This window comes from Patiria miniata, unplaced genomic scaffold, assembly GCF_015706575.1.
Source record: "Patiria miniata isolate m_02_andy unplaced genomic scaffold, ASM1570657v1 HiC_scaffold_2, whole genome shotgun sequence".
In the NCBI taxonomy this organism is placed as follows: Eukaryota; Metazoa; Echinodermata; class Asteroidea; order Valvatida; family Asterinidae; genus Patiria; species Patiria miniata.
In genome coordinates, this window is record NW_024037058.1 from 8,083,364 (window position 1) to 8,104,284 (window position 20,921).

General features: G+C 39.4%; 1 protein-coding gene across 6 annotated transcripts in view; it reads left to right on the forward strand.

The window, feature by feature from the left end:
• The first annotated feature begins 3,086 nt into the window (after positions 1-3,086).
• LOC119726277 (glutamate receptor ionotropic, kainate 2-like) overlaps positions 3,087-20,921 on the forward strand; it is a 57,302-nt gene continuing 39,467 nt past the window's right edge. For all 6 annotated transcript variants that reach the window (XM_038197913.1, XM_038197915.1, XM_038197918.1 and 3 more), the window contains exon 1: positions 3,087-4,306. In XM_038197913.1, coding sequence (XP_038053841.1) covers positions 4,201-4,306 — 106 coding nt within the window. In that variant the 5' untranslated portion in view covers positions 3,087-4,200. The remainder of the gene's footprint in view (positions 4,307-20,921) is intronic.

Below are 20,921 nucleotides of genomic sequence, written 5' to 3' on the forward strand. Positions count from 1 at the left end.
CGCCCACGTGGGCATGCAGTGGGCGGGGCCTAAAGGATCGGTCTATTAAAGGAGAGTTGTCGTGAAAATTGAATCGTATTTCTTATTCCTTTCTGAATCCCGTTGAAACAAATTAGTACGCAATTAAGAGATATGGATATGAATGAATTTGAATATTTGTGGGTACACGCAAACACATAGAGTCCTCACACATTTTAAGAAGTATATGCACACGTTGAAAATAAAACAAAATACTGAGTCAAGTCTAGTAAAGCAAGTCCCACGGTGCACTAAATTATATTTAATTGATTCTCCAATAGTCATGCATGTGGCCCACACAATAGCTATAGGTCGGATATGTAGCCTGGCGTTATGGGGTAATCCTATCCGATAGCACTGCCCGGCTCTCAGCTTTACCAGTCAACAACCAGGCTAATTAACAGGTGACAGTCAGTCAGTGAGGTATTCAATCATTAATTTAGTCATGCATTGGGGGATTCAGTCGGGGAGTCAGTCAGTCAGTCAGTCAGTCAGTAGATACAATGAGAACATTAGGCTGGCCCCATGGTACCAGCTGCTTAGAAACCGACTTCCAGAGCTTCATTGCCTCATTTTTGTCGCAAGACCAAACAATTCAGGCCCAACGCTCATCATAATTTACAGGGATCTTGAAATAATAATTTTTATTAAAAGAAAATGTACATTGAACCGACTTGGGCCAGCAATATCGTTGATAATCCTCGCAATCTCGGGTTTAACTGGATTGGCATTTAGATAATCGGTAAATCCACACTGCTGATGGTATCGCGCGGTTTTTGGCGGGAAAAGTTGCAGGCGTGAGCCACAGAGCGCGCCAAGATCACGGCATTATTTCTTTATTGGATTGGCGCGCGTTGCATGAAAATTGTATTTGAAGGCGGTTTTGGTGACGGCCAGTCTGTGTGCTGAACGTGGTGGAAATGTGCCCGGGTAATTTGGAAGTCGGGGAATAGTGAGTGATACTGATCGAATTCTACAAAATGTCTCGGGAAAAGCATGTGCTTGCTATAGAAAAAATGTTACCAAAAGTGGCATCCGCTCGTCAAATATTATGCCGCCATTAACAGATCAATAGTAAAGGGTAGGCCTACGCCTATTTTTCACGGCATGGTGTCAGGATTCAGTCATGTTTTTCCCCGTTCAAATAACTTTCAGGTTATACTGAATTGACCAAGCCTAGGCACCAAGACAGATTAGTCATGTTGTAGTGTGAAATTTGGACAATAAAAAACGAACTCATATTGGTTGTATTGCGCATGCTAATATATAAGTAAAGATAATTATTATTGGGACTGTAAGCGATCACGTTTGAGGGTTACTGTCCATAAGGTCAAAGAAACCAGATTTCATGGGAGTCCAAACTTTATATGACATCAGGAATGTTGGCTCAAGTAAACAACTTGACACAGGTATGTGCAAGAACATTTTGGCCTACAGACAATATTTTTTGCACAAAAAAGACAACTTGAATGTTTAGTTAATTTGCAAAATTCTTGTCAGCTATCCTTTTGTCGAATTTATCGGAGCCCTACTTTGTGATTAAATTGTGCAAAGCTGGTGGATCTGTATAACAACCTTCTTTCAGTGGAGTTGCGAATGCAAACTACTCAATGTAGGTCTTTCTGCCTCCCGTAACACATCACTAGCCACTCCTCTTTTTATATTAATCAAGAGTTTTTAAAAACCAAATGAAAAAAACAGTGGATTTGTTGGAACAAACTTGACGATTAAGGCTTCCATTTGCTTATCAAATTCGATCAAACGCTTATCCAAATTCCTCCATTCATTCAACAGTAGAGGTATTAAGTTATTGAATGGATTCCCGGGGCTTGATGTTTTCCGCGAACCTCATTCAACCATCCCCCGTTTATCTAATGATCAGTTCATCCATCCATGCATACCCCCAAAGTCCCATCCATCTCATTTGTTTCTCTTCTCGCGTATATTCCTTGAAAAATCACAAAGCCAACAGGAAGCCACTCTCTTATATCAGCTGTGTGGTGGCTACATGGCACGATCGATCACAGCCGCCTAGGCCTAACCCACCGCGAGGCATGTCAAGATAGGCGTAAAACGAGTCCTTCTTCACCGGGGTAAACCCAGCCAGTAGCCGGTCGATGAGCGCCCTTTGTACCCGCTGGATTTGCCTCACCGCGGAGTGTTCTCTCGAATCAGTCCTCAACGTGTTCTTCACACCAACGGGATCGTGTGATCTATTAATATGCCTGCAGTTAGAGAAACTCCAAAGATGCAGTGTTTGCAGTCAAATTTGACGAGACACTCTTGGATACCCGCTGAGTGACCCTCTTGTGACCTCCAATTAAAAGTGGCAGGCAAGAGCAAATAGACCTGCGTGGACATCATTAGAATCCAGTTTCCAGAGGTAAAGTGTTTTTATATATTGTGCAAGCCCTATAATGTAACTGTGCTTTAATGTGATCTATATTGCATTAATGCATTACACTCGGTCTTTTTCACCATGGTGAAAAAAAGTAAAATCCCAAATAACATAGATGATAGATGGTCATTATTTTCCTGGTCTGGTCTCTGTTTACTATTTATTAACTACACAAAATTAATGATAGATGGCTTTTTGCGAACATATGTCTAAAATTGACAGTGGCCGAAATTAGAAATGGCCGGCAGCGCAATTTTTTCTAAAATGGTGTCTGGGATGAAGCGATTAAACAAATTACCATAATTCCACATGCATTGCAACGAATTGTTCGCTGTGTGGTCTTTAGAATGAGTCTTATTCAGCAACTCGACCTATGTGACCAGTTTATTAGAGTTGGACAAAGCATTTTTTTCCCCTTGTAAATTCTTTATCCTTCATACAGCTACCTTATTGTTCAAGCTTTCACCTGTGGTACGGCGACATTGCTTTGTCCGCAATAACAAGGCATACCTTTCGTCTGCCAACAAAATTGTACCAAAAAAATCAACCAATGACAATGTGTCTATGATAAATTACTCGTTGGAGCGCGCGTTCTTCTGCGCACTAGCCAATCACAGCAATCGTCTCATGGCAGTGCGTTTGGTAATTTTCCAAGTGGATTTTCTGGCGTACTGCGATATCATAATACCACACATGCACTGAGGATATTGCAGTTACTCGTGCTGTGAGCTCTACGCGGGATTCGCTTTTTCTTCAAAGTACATCACCTAAATTCCCACCAGCTGTGACTCTGACACGAAATTGATGAGAATTCCTGGGACGGTGATGATACTTCACTCCTAATTATTGTCCTCATCTCTTCCCTTTTCAAAGGGAATTGGAGTTCGTCCGCGACGAGTTTGATGCCGTAATTAACTTGGCCGCTAATTACCGACTGCCGAGCGGCGCGTTGGTGACCTACCCAACGGTGAGGTCTATCAGACCAGGCGGGAGGAAATTATTCGGAATGACGTGAGGACATCAACTGTCGCAACTGGGACTGTCTCCACATCGTAACACGGCCGGAATTTACACTTCCAGAATCTCCAGCGAGGACAAGAGGTGTGACTGTGAGTGTGTGATCAAGTTTTTACTCGGTTTCAATTTACGAGGCCTCGTTTTCTGTTGGCATGAGTCCGGGACGACCTCGTTAGTTTGTCAGCGGAGACGCGTGTGGTGAACCGCGTTATTTGCGACCGCTATCACGGCAAGTTCTGGTGTCCGGTTTCGCACACGATACGGATAATTGGTGGAGAAAGACGGACAAATTCTCTACCACAATGGGTGTGTCTGCTTCGGATTCCTCAAAATGTTGCAGCCTGATACTCTGAGTAAACGCCGCCATGTCGAAACAGTCACTTATTATTTTCTGCTGTGACGGGATTCATAACTGGGGGATTCTAGTAAACTTTAACCGTCCGCCGACTAAACCGGAACTCGGAGGTATGTACTGTCGTAAACTTTCAATAACAAGAAATCAACCTACTCTTTGAAGATAAGCCGGCCTACATATTTTCATTTATTCAAGGAACACATGGAGGATAATCTTTTACTGGATTGCAAACTGGTTTCTGGATATTTGAATTTTTGACCAGATTATGAATTTATGAAGCAACGGTTCCAAATATGAGGATGTTTTAAATAGTGTTCCGTTTTCAACATCGAGACATTTCTCCACGAAGGCACTCGCTGTGCTGACAGTACTCCAGCAGATTGTGTGATATTTGTGTGATATTTTGGTTGCCATGGATTTACCGCAGTGGATTGCCCTACCCTGTCTCCTCCTCTTGCATATTTTGGAGGGCGTGGTTACAACGGAGAGGCGTGTGTCCCCGTCAGTCATAAAAGTTGGTGAGTGACACAAATTTCATTTTCTTTTAAAGTTTAATGTTTACCCTTATCCCTAACCCCCTAGGCCCTTTTGGCTAGGAAGATTAGAGACCTAGGACTATGTCAAAGTATTGTGCTAAAATTGCTACGTCACAGTTCTTCTAATTTCTTTTGCCAACCACAGCTTTGCAATTTATGTCCGCCATCTTTGACCAAAAAAATGATTATAGGTTATATAAAATATTTGACCATTAGAAACACCAAATAACTAATAAAAATCTCTTTCATAAATGCCAAGGGTGTGAATGTGCGAGACTGGGAACCTGAGTGCTGAAAAACAATGCAAAACAAACCCATGCAGGCCAACCTCTCTCACCAATAAACTGACAAAATTCTCCAAAATTGTCATTATTGAGACAAAAACAAGGTCCTTAGTATTTCACCAGCCAAGTTTGAGGTCTCAATACAATGCTTAAAGGAAACTTTTTTCCCTCAACTTTTTGCACCTGAGAGTAATGCCAAGCGATTCCAATTTGAAGCCTTGTAAGACTAGACTGGTACATGTCCAACTTTTTGAACAGACCCTTCAGTAGTCTGGTGGCATAGTAATGTGTAGAAATACAGTTAGGTACCACACGTTTCTTTTGACACAGTTGACTAATTATACTAAAGGGGTATTGGACTGGTTTTTTATTCATTTCATGCCAGTTTATTTTCTTGCATTGCCTAAGTTCTTCTATTGTCTTGTTTTGCCCTAAATTCAATACCTTAATCTATGGGTTAGGCCCTAATTAAGTTTTGGGACTCCCATACACAGTATTAAGACTGTTAATGCCATTGTGGGTAAAATCTGTTACCAACCAATAGATTCCTGCACATTGAAGGCTCATTGGAAATGGTGCTCAGTGTTTGTTATAAAACAAATGACTGGTTTAGCCCTAACCTCACATAAAGCTACAAAATACTACAGGTAGTAGTATGCAGTACATGAGCACATAAATGGGCACACAACTCATAGCATTTTTAAATTTTTTTATTTGGTGCCTGCATGCATCATTTTTGTAGTACATGATATTCTGTATTTCTCAGTTTTTTATCCCAAAGTAATGGCTAGGACGTTAGGGATAAACATGTTATTTTTAATCATATACAAAATTGTATAGGAAGGTCTTTTATCTTGTACAAATTACCAATAGGCAGAGGACTACAGAGTTAATAGTAAATAGCATTAATACAGAGAAAATGTGTCAGAATCCAAGTTCTATCCGCCATTGTTTATTCCACGGAATGTAAACTAGTTCAGGTAAAATCACATTATAAGACTCACGTAAAATGTATTTTGACATCACGTGACCGGAAGGCGTGTGTATTACGTACTCCCCCGCAGACTTCAAGGTTCCTCTCCCGTAAAATCCGCTCAGAAGTTCGCCAAACCTTATTTCGAACCCAGTAATTGCATTGTGCCCCCCCCCCCCACCGCAACCCACCGCTTTTAAATGAGCAAATATCTTAAAGTGTTCTGGTGACGCGCGCAGTAGCTTTTACCGAGTTTGCTCTCGAACTAGCCCGGGTCTCCCCGCGCGGTTTTGCCCCGGCCTCGCCGCCACATACAAACGTCACACTTGCGCCCGTAATGAGCATGAACAGGGACCGCGGTCCAATATACCGTGCGCGGTAGCTTGTTTGCCAAACGCAGCTGTAACATCATCGCCTCCTGCACTCACAGACACCAAGTCACGGTTGCTAACTAGTAGCCTTAATTTTCTGGTAAATAGTACACGGATGTGTAACTTGAGACCCAAAGTATTTTTTTTTAAATCCTGGCTGGGAAGTTTCCCCACAACGTGTGACTATGCCTACGTCATAATGCCATGATATACTAATTTCTTTTTGTGTACTATAAATAATACGGATTAGAAAGAAATGTTAAAGGGGTCATGAAGTGAAAGTGAATTTTTGTTAGGAACGTATTTTGTGCAACTTTCTACTCCTCTTAAATGTATGAAATTATATGACTTATTTTTTTTTTGTTAATTTATTTGAAAAGTGCACGTCTATTTAAACTTTTCAAATTTGCCATGTTTTCCGTCAACTGAGGGCGATATTGCTGTGATGTCATTTCAAGAAGACACTGTTAAGTTTAGGAGTTTCTGTTCAAATTGTGCCATGTTTTGACACAACCGACGAGTCACCAAAAAACAAACAATGTACGACAGCAAAATATTATCGCAACTTTTGGTGCTGAAATAGCTATAACATTGAGGTTTCTGCCCGAAATGACATCACTCTTTTGCTCATGAATATGAAAATTTGCATTAGCAAAAAAAAACCCAAAGTCACTAAATTACCCTTGAAAATTGCAAAACAGAATTCAAAATAAGGTTAAATGGGACACAAAGGTGCATTTTCAAGTACTGCATTAAACAAAAAAACTAGATTGTATGGGCCCTTTAAAAAATGTCGTGTTATGTTAGGCATAACTGCAGAATAATACACAATGTATATTTACAGGATATAGGCCCCTCTATTTCTACAGGTTACACGTATATAAATACAGTAACCTTTTAGAAGAATTCATTAATGGCATGAAAACTAGGTTAAGGGACTGAAATACAAACACTACAATTAAGCACGACCACATCTACATAAATAAACTCGCCGAGGAACACGAGGGTACATTGATGACAGATTTCTGCAACTTTTTATGGGCAAAAGCTAGTGTGTTGAAAATTGTGTCGCATAATTCCAACGCCAAAATACCTTTCTGTTTGGCAGAAATGCACCTTCAATTTTCCTTTCCTTTTTGGAATCTTGCATTGGTTTGCCTCGAGGAAGTGAGTTGACTCATCGCAGTGATTAAAAAAGGGGGATCGGGGGAAACAATGAAACTTCGGGCGAGCTGAGAGATGACAGTGTGATTGATGTTGAATATTACGCGGCCCCATTTCCTGATACGATGTTGCGCGTGGATAGGTCTCTTAACGAACCTTAGAAGCGATAGCGCGTTATACAGATTGCCCACTCAGAAGAAATGCTCGCCCGTTGTTGACTTCGTTGTTGAGTGTAATTAGCTGGTAAAGGATCAGTCTTGAACTTTAAACCAGCCTGCATGGGAAGATGTTCTGATTACGAGAGTTCAGAAGTGCGCCGACTTGCGGGACTGATGGGATTTTAAATGCAAGGGAAGTGGTAAATTATGCAGTCACGATTGTTATGTGATCGTTTTAAAAACAGTTATTCAGGTCTAAAAGGTCTGACTTCGAAGTTGATATAATGGATAAATCATTGACAAGTAAAACACCGACGTTAAGACATTTTCTTTTAATTTACGTAGAAAACTATACAGTCACGATTTTTTTTAAACATGAATTTGGATCTATTCACCTACGCCTAATTGTTACAATAACTTCAAAGTGGTTTCAATTAGGTATAATTATTACAGCTTTTGAAGGAATACACTGGAACAATGATTTAAGTAACGTCTTTAAAACTTAACTAGATCTATGTCTGTTCGATGAACAGAATGTACGGCTTTACCCCTTTTTTATCAGTTTGTGAGCACGAACATAGTTCCATGAAATATTAGCTGTTTCCGCAAGTCTTGATTCTCTAGATGTAGGACTTTAAAATATGCACCTTTAGGATGTCGTCATCATGACGTCGCCCAATGTTACATATTATACATATCTGTCCAGGTATAATACACCTATACCTCGTTTCAACCCGATGATACTTTAAGATATTCGAGTAATATGTCAAGGAGCAAACACAGCTTCGTCCATGTGATATGTCAAACACTAATTTATAAAATATTGATTGTCAAATGTGGAATTCCAAACAAACACGTGCATGGTCAATGTGCATTACTTTTGGCGCGAATTTTTCCCGCCTTTTCCTCTCAACGAGTCTAGGACACTATCGATCATCCCTCAGTTTTGCATCCACTTCGTGTTAAAAGGTAAATAGCCGGGCTGCATACGGAAAATACCTTCGGCGTGTAGAAAAACTGCGGGAACCATTCAGGAGAGTAGTGATGATGCGCATTATTTATAGGGAAAAACAAACACCTTAGAAGTTTACCGGCAAATTTTGCTGGATTTTTTGGCACGTCTGTAAATTTGGCAGCATTTATTTTAAAAAAGATGTGGTTTCGATTTGTTTCATCCGTACAGTCAACTAATATGACATTGTTTTTTTGGTTCACCTGTAGCCTACAGTTAGCAGATTGGTGGCAGTTCAGGTGTGTACATTTTTATTGTTAACAAATATGACGGCAATTATATTTTCAGTACATTAATTTGTTTGTATATTTGCATTTTGGAATACAACTGTACATCAACAAATGTGGCGGTATTTCCCCTTGGGGAGGGGGGGGGGTCACTTCTACAGTCAACAAAATTAATATGGCGGCACTTTTTTTACGACTGTAAAGTCAACACATAAATGGCAGAATTCTTTTTTTCTTTTTACCACATCGATATAGTCAACAAATATGGCAGTATTTATGGAGGTAGATCTGCTTATTTTTTTATTGCACGAGTAACGCCTTGAAGGCACCACTTGATTGTGTGTTATAGGGCCACTGACCGTATCTCAGAGCTATTGCACGTTGTTTATAGTGTTGGAGAAAATAACTGTAGACCTAGTTGTTATGAGACAAATCGTAAAGGTCGTCGGACCTTCCAAACCAAATAGCTTCTGAAATGATTCCGTCTGGAAAGATTCATAATTTGAAGGAAATCGAGATATTATCTTGATATTACAAGTGCGTGTGCCGTGGCAACACGTCTGAATAACACCAAATGAATATTGGCGTTATGTGTACCAAAATGTAATAGTAACTGGGAACGTTCTTATTGGTATTAAAAACAGGAAAAATTATTTAACTTGTAGAACTCCAGCAGATATCAAAATGTGGCCTGCGAAATCCCAATATGCAGTCTCTGTGTGCATATTTTTGTTTAATTTGCATATGCATAATTATTTTTTGTTTGAAAATTTCAACTTAGGCCTTCTTTCTTAATAATCTTGCTATATTTTGATTAAATGCTTAGGCCTATAACTTGGCTATTTAGTTGGCTCGTTTGAAAAGCATATAATACATAACGATTAAATATAATTTCTTATAATTATGTTTTTGATAGCAACCAATATTAAAAATAATAGAAACCAATATTAAAAATCTTCTAAAACTATTGATATACTTTTACCTAACGTGTGCAATGGCTTACAAGCGTTTAAGTTGACGCTCATTATTAGGTTTGTTTTTTTATGAAGTAACAGAAAAATCAATTTTTTTCTTTTACGTAGCGATCAACTTTGCTGACGTTCTTTATGTCTTTCAGCGGTCACTCCACGATTAGACGTGTTATGTTCAAAACACTCCAAATCACGCGTTTACATTAATCTAGAAGGAAACGACATGAAAGGGTGAAAAGTGCAAGTCAAGTATCTTAATGTGAGAACTCGAGAAATAATGAGTTTCGGTACTGCTGCCGCTCCTGCAAGGTGGTGTCGAATTTCAAACACAAATAATTAAACCTCCATCATATCGCGAGTGTGATCGATAGTGCAGTCGTCAGGTTTTCATGACGTGTACTGTTATCTGTATTATTTCATCCGATTTTTCTGACTGGGTGTCTTAATCGTTGTGAGTACGAGATAATGTATACAATGTAGGCTCTATATCGTGGGTTTGGGGAAAACGAGGAACGTATCACGGCAGAATCACGTGGACGCAGATTTAGATCTATAGAAATTAAATCAAATAGCATTAAATTTAAAAGCTTGCTGACGTAGAGACGTTTAACTTTACAACAGCGCGCAAATGCACAATAGTCATGAGACATTATGACGTCATGCTTTGTTTACGTGTGCGTTTTCCTATAGGCCTAAGAGCCAGGTGGGGACGAGAGCACACTTTCGCATGAAGAAGCGCGCGTAAACAAAGCGCGACGTCATTATGTTTCAGGACTTTTTATATCTTTTTATTATCATATATTTTATGTTTTCTTGCAATGAAATTAAGGATTCCTCACTTATGCACATGGTATGAAAAAGGGACTAAAATTATATTACAGTTTTAAAATTTTGGCGAGGGATTTAGGGAAAAGGAAATATTAATGTGTAAAAAAGAACATTTGTTGTGGAAGAGATTTTCCTTTGGGGGAGGCACGTAAAATATTTATGCTTGAAGGGAAAATCGTGTTATTTGGGAAAAATGGAGTTTCTGATCTTCGAGAGAGAATTCATGTTTGATAAGTTAATGCTTACGTAAAGCCTGTCTGAAAAAAGATTGACATTTCCCCTCCAAATTTTGGGCAATTATTGAGTTAGGTGTTCATATTTGTTCAAGTTAGCCGCAGATCACACATCCAAAATGGCAGCGGTCAAGTTGTCACGTAAGTGTTCCACAAATAACGGTCACTTTTGTGAATGCACGCAGGCGACCATTCACCAAGAAGTTTACATAAATCGTTAACTGCGATGGGTAAACTTCGTTTATTGGGGCTCATGTGTTAAAAAGAACACAATCACTGTACATTTCCAGTTTGTTCTGACAAAGAAAACAATCTTTATTCACAGAAAATATCCCGTGGGCCTAAAGGCTAAAGGCAATAAGGGAATCCTTTTAACGCATTGTGTCAATTATAAATGGCTTTGAATGATTACGTTATAATATTAAATTCTTTTAAATGTCAAAATAATAATATCATATTCGACATCCGGTTAGAGGAAAAACCTATTAAAATTGTTTTGTTACGAGTTATTAAGTTTTACGGCTTTCACTGAAATGACTAAATATTATCTTTAATTTCGTTTGCAGGCCGGTGTTAAAATTAATCAATGACATTCCCCGCTAGTTGCGCGAAGTCGAGGTTATAATTTTGTCACTGCGTGATCAAAACAAGCCTGAGGGTAAAAGCGTAACCTTTTGGACATTGCAGTAAATGTTTTAAAATACGATTGGCGAAAGAAAAAAATATCGAAAGAAAAAATTACGATTGAGAAAAAAATACGCGTTACCGCCTGAGGTAAATTAAGTAATTTAAGTTATGAGTAAAATACATTCAGTCCATCTGAGCGTTTAGTATTACAAAAGAAGTCATTCTGAGTGAGCACAGTGAACTGCTGCTATAGCTTGCAATTGAATGCGTGAATTACATTTGTACATTGACAACATATGTCTGTGTTATGTTTTATGAATGGCAATGTATTCTCAGTGAGAAACATCAGATTTGTATCCATTATCTTTCGACCTTGCTTCCTAATGGACAAGTTGATAATCACTGACATTACTTGCACGCCTTCTAGAGGCTGAACAGAAACATGTACAAAACGATTCACCTTGAAAGAAAAACCAATTGCACAGAATGTAGCCTGAACATCTGTGGCACAATCGTACTTCAAAGATAATAGGTTGGTTACTTTTTTTCAATGGACAGAACGATAGACGTCATATTATTCATATTAAAATAACAAAGCAATTATTGATACCTTTTGTGATTTTATAATTTTGATTTCGGAACACGTTTGCGTGAAATAAATTTGAGCCGTCCCAGTACGACTCTGTTCAAAGTCCCCCTGGGAAAAGAAACCAATAAGGTATCGACTTTATATCTTTAATTTACTGAAAATGATAAATTTGTGTTGTTAAATTTTACTTCGATCGTATACATAATAGTCAAGGAGTTTTGTTTAAGATCAATCCAAGATATGAAAAGGGGTTGGTATTTAGCAAACCCACGCCTACGCATTTTGCCAGCGTTGGTTCCCCGGCTGATATTAAATTGTAACCGTTAATTGACTTGTGGAAAATGAGATCAAAATTTTGTTGAAAACAAACTTGTGGATCCTATCAATCTACTGCATGTCATAATGATGGACGCAGGCAAAAGCGACCCAATTTTGGAGAGAAAAAAAGAGTGTTTACGTACATGAAAATATGACTATGACAATGCGAACTGTCGCTACCTCATTGCAAATCGACTTTGTGACGGGGACATAATTTATAAGAACTCGCTTGAACTGAAGCAAAGAAAGGCCAGAAACACATCGTCACAGTACATTTCATTCCGACTTGGTACAAGCAAAAAAAAAGAGAAAGCTACTGCACTATTTCAGCACATTAATATCCATTCGCGCTTCGCCTCCAGCTCCGATCCGATGCGTGATATCGCAGACACTTTTGTACTTGATCAGTCCGCGGAAGGAAAAAAAACACAAGACCATGCACATAAACGAATAGGGTTCCGCGAGTGAGCGAATTAACGCGGAGAGCACGGGAGGTGCTAGCCACGTGATAAGAGGATAATCTCTGGGGAATCAAGTCTTGAGAAAGCTAGTCTGCATCAATACTTTAACTTTAAAAGACGTCAAGAAAATCCGCATTAGAATGACACCCTCCAATTCCTTTTACACTTTACAGGCTAGCACTGTTGAAATATAAGTCATCCATTAACAGCACTGGCTAGAGAAATAGCTTTAAAGAAATGATGGCTGTATAAAACCATTCGGCATTTTTTTAACTGAATCAATCGTACATGGACACGAGTTGTCTGAAAAAATTGTTAATCAAAACCTGCAAAACCGTAACGAAACCAAGGGTCATTTTTAATGCTGATATTTGACCGATTATAGTTACTAATCGAAATATTTGAACATTAACCGCTTGGTGTAATTTGATACTGAATTGAATAATATTGATTTGAACTGCTTACATGTCGGTATATTCCACAAATGAAAAATTAAATCTTGTCACCTGATATTAAAACTTCATTCGTTTGATTGTTCCATTCATGGCAGGTATCAGCATTTGTTTTTAAATAACACAATAGATCATCTTCTTTTCCTTAACTTTAACGGGCCCGTGACATGATTTTTACTTGGGAACATATGTTGTGCAACTTTCTACTCCTCTTAAAACCATTTGACAGCCCTTTATTGAAAAGTACACTTTTTTCTAAACACTTACAAATTGTCCAAAAAGGCATGTTTTTCATGACAAATGAGGGTACTGTTGCTGTGATGTCATTTCAGGAAGGCACTGTTCAGTTAAGGTGTTTTCTGTTCAAATTGTGAACCCAAACTTTGCTCATTGAAAACAATTGTGAGAAAACATTGCTCATAAAACTGTCATGTACTGAAACAACAACGAATCACCAAAGAAAGAAATTACGATGGCAAAATATCAAAAATTCTGGCAAATTGTGGGACTGAAATAGCTTTAACATTGAGGTTTCTGCCTGAAATAACATCACACTTTTGCTCATGAAACTTTTCGTTAGCATAAAAACCAAAAAGGCACCAAAATGCCCTTAAAAATGGTAAAATGAAAATTGAAAATAAGGTTCAGTGGGACACAAACGTGCATTTTCAAGGATTGTATCAGATTAATCACATTATGTATTTGACGTAAGACATTAAGCAGTCTGTGACATATTCGTGTGGGCGTGATTAACCGTGCATTATTTCAAATACCTAGTTGCGTTGATGTTATTGTTTTTCCAAATACGGAAAGTCATCAACCTCTTTGTAATGAGATCTCTTCTCTGGTCGGCTTGAGGTCTGAGGGAAAATATAAATCTCGGGATTTCGGCCCGAAATTGAAATTGACAAATGGGAATCCGAAGAGATGAGTAAGGGTGGCGCCGAGGGCTTGTAATGTGACAGATGAGTGAGGCATTAGTCATAAAATACAACACCACTATACACGATATGTCGTGTCTTGTAATATTAAACGGTATCAGTTTCACAAATCAAGTGATATTTGCAAGGAACTAAATTTATTCAATTTTCATCAGTTGAATCCATGTACATGATATAGCTTGTCATCCTCTTATATTTCACGGGATTATCTTGCAGCCTACCACAATGTGAATTGAAACAGAATTTTCTAGAAATTAGAAAAAATAGCAAATTAGGCATGACAACCATTAAGTGTGATAAGGAATGGTATCATTTTATTTAACAATCAGGTTGTAGTTATTTTAGATAGACGAGCTTAAAAAATGAAAATCTTGATGCCAAAGTTTTAATTTACTGCATTTAATTTTCTTCCATAACCCCTCCAAACTTAATTTGCTTAATAAGCATGTTAATTATTATGACAATTGTTAGGGAGCACAATTTGAATTAAGTTGGAAATACAATTAAAACCCTCCTATGCAAACAAACGTTCTGTGCAAAATTGTCTTCATAGTCACAATTAATCAACTGATTGTTTTCAACAGTTAAGAGCTCCCAGTCTACATAAAGCAGGATTGACTGGCTGTGACTGTTTATTAACTTTATACACCTAAGCCAGCTGTACCTTCTTCTTGCCTGCTATTGTCTGTTGAGTGAATTTGACTAGTCCCGTACAGTGCTTGCTTGAAATGTGATCTGACTATTGGTGACTAGCCAGTGTTAAAGGCATGGTAGAGGAAGAAGAATGATTTGTTTTTACTGTCTATGAGTGTTCAAACGGCAGGAGTGTTTAAACACATTTATTCTGCCATCTGCAGAGTAAATGTATTGGGTTTCAGCGGCGTGTATCGGCGTACATTTCGTAATTTATTTAATTGATCCAAAATGACCTCCTTGAATGCTGTAGTATTCGCATTCGTGTGTAAGGAATGGATGTCTCCTCAAGTCTTCTGTTTTTATTGAGCAATAATTACTCGCACGTTTTTATTTGTTAACGAGAAGGCATTCTTCCATGTTAGCGTACATTTGAACCCAATTAGGAGTCTGCACTTTTACACGTCTTGTATTACACGTCTTTCGTCAATTGCTTGTCAAATTAGAAGCCACGAAGTTTTAATTAGAAACATGATTTTGGATAATGAAGGTACATGATAGAAGTTCAGACATTGGTTTATATGTTTGAGTATTGCAACACAAACGTAATGAACTGTACGAGCAGTAGACGTCACAGTATTTAGCACTTTGAAAGTAACCTTTAAGAGAAGCCTACGTCTATCGCCAAAGCAAGCTGATGACCTCTATTAGTTTCGTGCGACCCTCAGTTGAGTAAATGTCACCATGTTTAGACTCCATCACGCCAATATCGAAGCGGTGGAGAGGAAATGATCCACATTGGCACAGAAACATAAGACACCGCGAGTAAACGTTGGTGACGATATGCCTCGGCTGGCTAGACTTGATTCCAGTCTGATATACCATCCTCTAACGATCAACATGGCCGGGGAGTTTGCCCCACCTATCCGCAGGAGTCTACGGATTCCAGTGTGTCACTTAGCAACGATGTCCCATCAAAAGGTCTTGCATGTGACTGGTTAAGGTTTAAATACCTTGTCCACGATCTTTGAGTAAACCTTTGCATTATGCTGTGACTCGTTCCCATAGAGGAAGTGCGGTTACGTGGCTAACAGATTTCGGACGCACAATACGTTGTAGCGCATGCGTGTTGTCGTCCAACACATTAAGTAGTCCAGTGACGTCATCTGCACGTCTGGTTCGACTACCGACCACACCGCCCCACAGTACATTGAAGCTTGTGGCGAACTCGGATGTAAAGTAATGTCAAGTTCCTGAGACTTGAAAGGCGGCTACTGTTTGGCTCTCAACCTGTCGTTTCAGACGGGAGGTTAACCACTTCGCGTTGGAGAACTGCGAGACTTGCTGATGGACGGTATATCGTGTCTGCAAATACCGCTTGATTAGAAATGCCGTGGGCAGGTTTGACACCACAGGGCAAACATGGCAATCTACGGGAGAAATTGCTAACATTTTTCCATGGTATCAGGATGGTGCCCGTGAAAGATGGACTGAGTTTACGGTGACATTTACGCTGGTATAAACGGGGTAATTAGTAGATCTGAGTGTGTAATAACAAGGTGTGATAGGAGTTTTCTCTTTATTGGAAGGACTTATCACTGAACATAGGTTTTGCAGATAGGGGGCGCTCTAGGGGTATAGTTTTGGAGACGTCAATGCTGAAAGCGTTCTTGTTGTTGGAAGTCATAGCTGTCTATTACAATAAGATTTTCTAATAGATAATGGAATTTTGAGGGTTTGTCATAATGCCGAGGAAATCAAAAGTTAAAATACCTCAAACTGTTGGGTGGATATTATACTGCACACCGCAGTATTTACAAAAATGTGAATTGTTACTTTTACACCGTTATTGAACACTTTAAGAGTATAGACATTATGGTGTAGTTACTTTAACACTGCAGTTTTGGGCAGTGTTATGTATTATTGCGTGTAAGAATAATTGTAAGCATTAATGGATCTCACCCGATCGGAAAGTGACTGTCAGTCCATAGTCCTTCAGGTCGTGACCCTCTTTACCGAAATGGCATTTTCGAGATTCCTCTAAGTTACTAAGAGACATGCGCAAACTCGGGCTGCCTAAGCTAAGAACGGGAGTGAAAGTAAACAAACCGTTTGAAGGAATAACTCTAATGAAACTTGAAACCTGGCCTAGAGGAAATTCGCACACGTGTCCCCTCTCGAGATCCGTCATTTTGGCCTCGACAACCGTAAACGCGCGGAGGAAGTCCGGATCTGGAGATCTGACAAAACAGATCGCGTAATCCACAATATAACAAACCCCACAGATCCTTTCAAAATGACCCACAAAAAGTGGAGATCCTCCGGAGAACTTCCACCGTGTTCCTTGCTCTGTATCTATCTCAGATATCCCGGCGTTTAAGGGTCTCATGTTTGCTCTTTCCAAAGATAAATGAGATCGGAGAATTTCAAATTGCTCATCTCGCCTTCAGGTTCAGTGAACGCAGAGAGCAGTGCCACGCACATCTCAGCTCATATGTGATTTCTTTTTTTGTTTGTTTCGCGCGTGGATGACTGATATCTTACTTAATTGTACGTTTTGGCGGGAGCCTCGTGTCGTAATTACCGTACCGCGGGCAGAAAGAAGCGCACGTGACCGACACGAACGCGTCGAGCAAATCGAGGTAGAAACACAGCCCGAGGATATATAAAGAGAAAAACACATTTTTTGACGTTTAGTTTGAATGCCGGAAGGATGACATTTTCGTCTGACTCGGATGATTTCATTATTTGGTTGGTTATTATATTCCAGGTTTAGTGAACCCCCGTCCCAGCGGTCAAATTGTCAGTTGTTAGTATGAAATAAAATGTAATCTAGTATTATTAAATCGAATTAAGATAAAAATAAGTTGATAAAATGTTCTTCAAATGCTATAATATATGAGAAGGAACTAAGGTGTGCAACCTGTTACTTCATAAAACAAAACTTCCGAATAATACATGCATCGCCACAAAAGAGCATATCTGCAGTTGCCATTAGGACCTAAAGCTTGTAATACAATGGCCACACTTAGCGATTGGACATAATAAAATGTGCCGCTTATATATAGCGCTTGATACCAAAGGTCTCAAAGCGCTTCACAATTATTATTACCCCTTTTCATCCGGCCATGAGACCAGCAGCTCGAGATCAGCGAATTCTGGTCTCTACCTTCACAGGGTGTAGGGTATTGTAGTAAAGTGTCTTGCCAAAGAACACAATCACAATGTTCCTCGTCAGGGTGCGAACCCACGTACCATCACTTCACATGATGAGTCGAACACCGTAACCATTGCACCACAGCGCTCCTGTGGAATGACAGGGCATGACACAACACACCATACCACAATGCTCAACCAAGGCGTAACTCTCCAAACGACGACATCTCACGAAATGCCACGACAAAGTAACACAACACTTAATCACGCGGTGTCACTCATAACCGACACGACGGCGCACAACATTAGGCGATTTGACACAGAATAGTTAACCTGATGAAACAATCGTGTTTCCATAAATTAAAATCGGTCTTTTTTCAGGATTATTTTTATGTATTCGAGCCACTTAACAGCTATAATATCACACATCATGACACGCTATGCTATAATAATTATTGTGACACTCGTGCTAAATCGGAAACCTAAAATTCCCAACTCTGTGTGTTAGTAAAACCATCCCAAGTCTCAGAGTGGTCAAACCCAGATTCAGGATCCAAACAATTAATAAACAAAATGTACCAAAACGCGCCACAGATGACATGTTGCTACAGAAATAATTCGCTGGAGAACACCGTCGGAAATAATACCTGTCTTTGGGTTATTTTGACTCTCAAGAAATAATCTTCGTGGCTTCGAAATCGAAATATTTTGATAACAGCACACGAGCCAGCCGGTCTGTGAATGCCCTTGATAAATTGAAACCTAAGTGCGAAAGCCCGTCTGCTTGAAATAAAACCAAATTCCCACACGCACCCAAAATGCCACACTTATGTCATCCGAGATGTAGTCAATCCAATAAGCCGGATTCGAAAAACAGTTATGTTCCTCATCGAGCCACAAGTCGATGGCAGTATTTCTTCTGGTGCTCTTGGTCGCGATATCTTATTACTCGACCAAATGGCAAACTTCAAAATTGGATTTTTTTTCTCCAGTAGATACAAACTCATGTTTGTCCCTTTCGCTGTTCGAATATCGATATTGCTAGCGATGCGTAAAAAAATACAACGCTTTGATGAGTACCTTGCCCCCCACGGTGAGTGATGTGTTTCCCTAGGGGTGTGACGCGTTTGCCCGTGGGGTAGGGGGTCACAACTGTAATTATTGTGATCTCACGTGTCATGAATGCACCGGTGATCAAACAAAACCGGAAATTGAGAAGTCTGTCATTCGTTGGCGGTGCAGAGCAAAAGATTGAGAGAAAAAAGACAGTTATAGGGTTGGCTTCAGATCGCGAGCTTTCACTTTGCCTGTATACCTGTTAATTGAAGCATTTTAGTTTTTGCTTGATTTGTCCAAAAGCACCTGTCGGGTTTGGGGTTATTACCGTTCATTATGTGTCATTGCACTGCAATGATAGAAATTAGTGTCCCTGTGAAAACAGTAAACAAACAAAAACTAGAGATTCGCGTTTGTTCTGTTATACAAACGCTGGGTGATCGGGCCGAAACTATTTCATATAGGACATTGCCCAGTTGTGAATATTGTCCTGTTCAAAAAAAAAGAAAAAAAAAAGTATATTTTATGTAGACGTACACGTTAACTCCGGTATGATGACGTCATCAGTCAAAATGTGCAAACTGAATACTGATTAAGTTTAGAGAGGACACATTTTCGTCATGCATGAAGTGAAAAAGAACTTCTAAAAAAAGGGAAAATTATAATGAACGCTTGAGTGTATGCATTAACAACGCCTAACTTCCGGTTTGATGACGTCACAGCCCAAAAACAAAAACAAAAAGCAAAAGGAAACAAATTAAGCGAATTAAAAAAATGTCATAGCGCTGTTAACTTAATAATTCAGCTAAGTTTAAACTGAAAAAGAAAAAAAAAGAAACGCACAAATCATGTGATAATCAAATACTTTAAATAAGCGCTCAATCGTCAACAAAACTGCCAAATGTGGCTAAGTTAAAGGTGTCGTTCTTTGCTTTGTTTACTCGCAAATCCATTCAAAATCAAAACAGACATGAACTCAGGCAAGAAAAAGAAGAAATGTCATACAAATTAACTTATGAGAGAGAAAAAAAAGTGAATATAAAATGAACTCCCCTCCGCGACGGGAGGTCGGGATATTAGCAATACGCACGAGTGCAGTCCTGCCCACGCAGCAAGCATGCTAGTCACGGTTCGTTGACGCGACTGCGCGACAATTAATGACTCAGTTATGTTGTAACAAGTGTGTTTTACTGCCTAGATCTCGTCTGTTGAACAGTTGCACCGCTCGTGGCGAATCCAACGTTTTATTTGCATTTAAAGTATCAAAACAATTAAGCCTATGTTTTCACTTTCTCTTCATGATTAAAGTCTGTCTCAGACTTTATCATTGTGCATTGTGTTCTTGGGCAAGACACATTACTACAATTGCCTCACTCCAACCAAGAGTATAAATGGTATGAAACGGCTGTGGATTATCTCTGTCCCCCCGGATGGGATGCCATTCTATCGCAGGTTACTCCCTATCTTATGCCGATATAACCCATTGTACCCTTGGTGGAAAGGGGCCAGTATCCGGGTAAAGTGGCTTGCCCAGGGACACATTATGGCCAGCAGTAGATTTTCTTTCAGTACATAGCTCAATATTACACAAGCTTGTACTAAATCTTTGCGCGCTCTCTTTCCAATTACCGATGCAGCAGTTCCCCTATGGACATGCCTCCCTAGCTGCGCTTTTGTCCTGTTCATTCCAAACGTACCAAATGACCACTAACTGTACTTAGTCCTTGTCTTCTCAGGCTGCAATATTATACACTGATTGAGGTTTTCGGATATGTCTTATTAACCAGTTTTCACACTTAATTCACTTCTAAAAATAAGATTGAAAAACTGCTCACAGCGACTCTTTCCTAAATCTCGGTTTCATTCCGGCTCGGGGATCACTTTAGCGGCCTTTATTGCTCAAAATCAAAATGTGACCAAATGCAAACGACTCAAAACATCGGCGGAAATTAATAGAATCGTGATATTCCTGAAGCGAAGAACGAACCTAGACAGAGGATGTGAGTAAACTTGGGGCCTATAAAGTCACAAATCTTGGACCTCAGCCGAAGCCATAAAAGGTGCGAAGGTTGAAAACCCTCAATAATCTCGGTATTCGGAGAGACATAAAATTGCGACCTCTTAAACAACGAAATTCAATGAT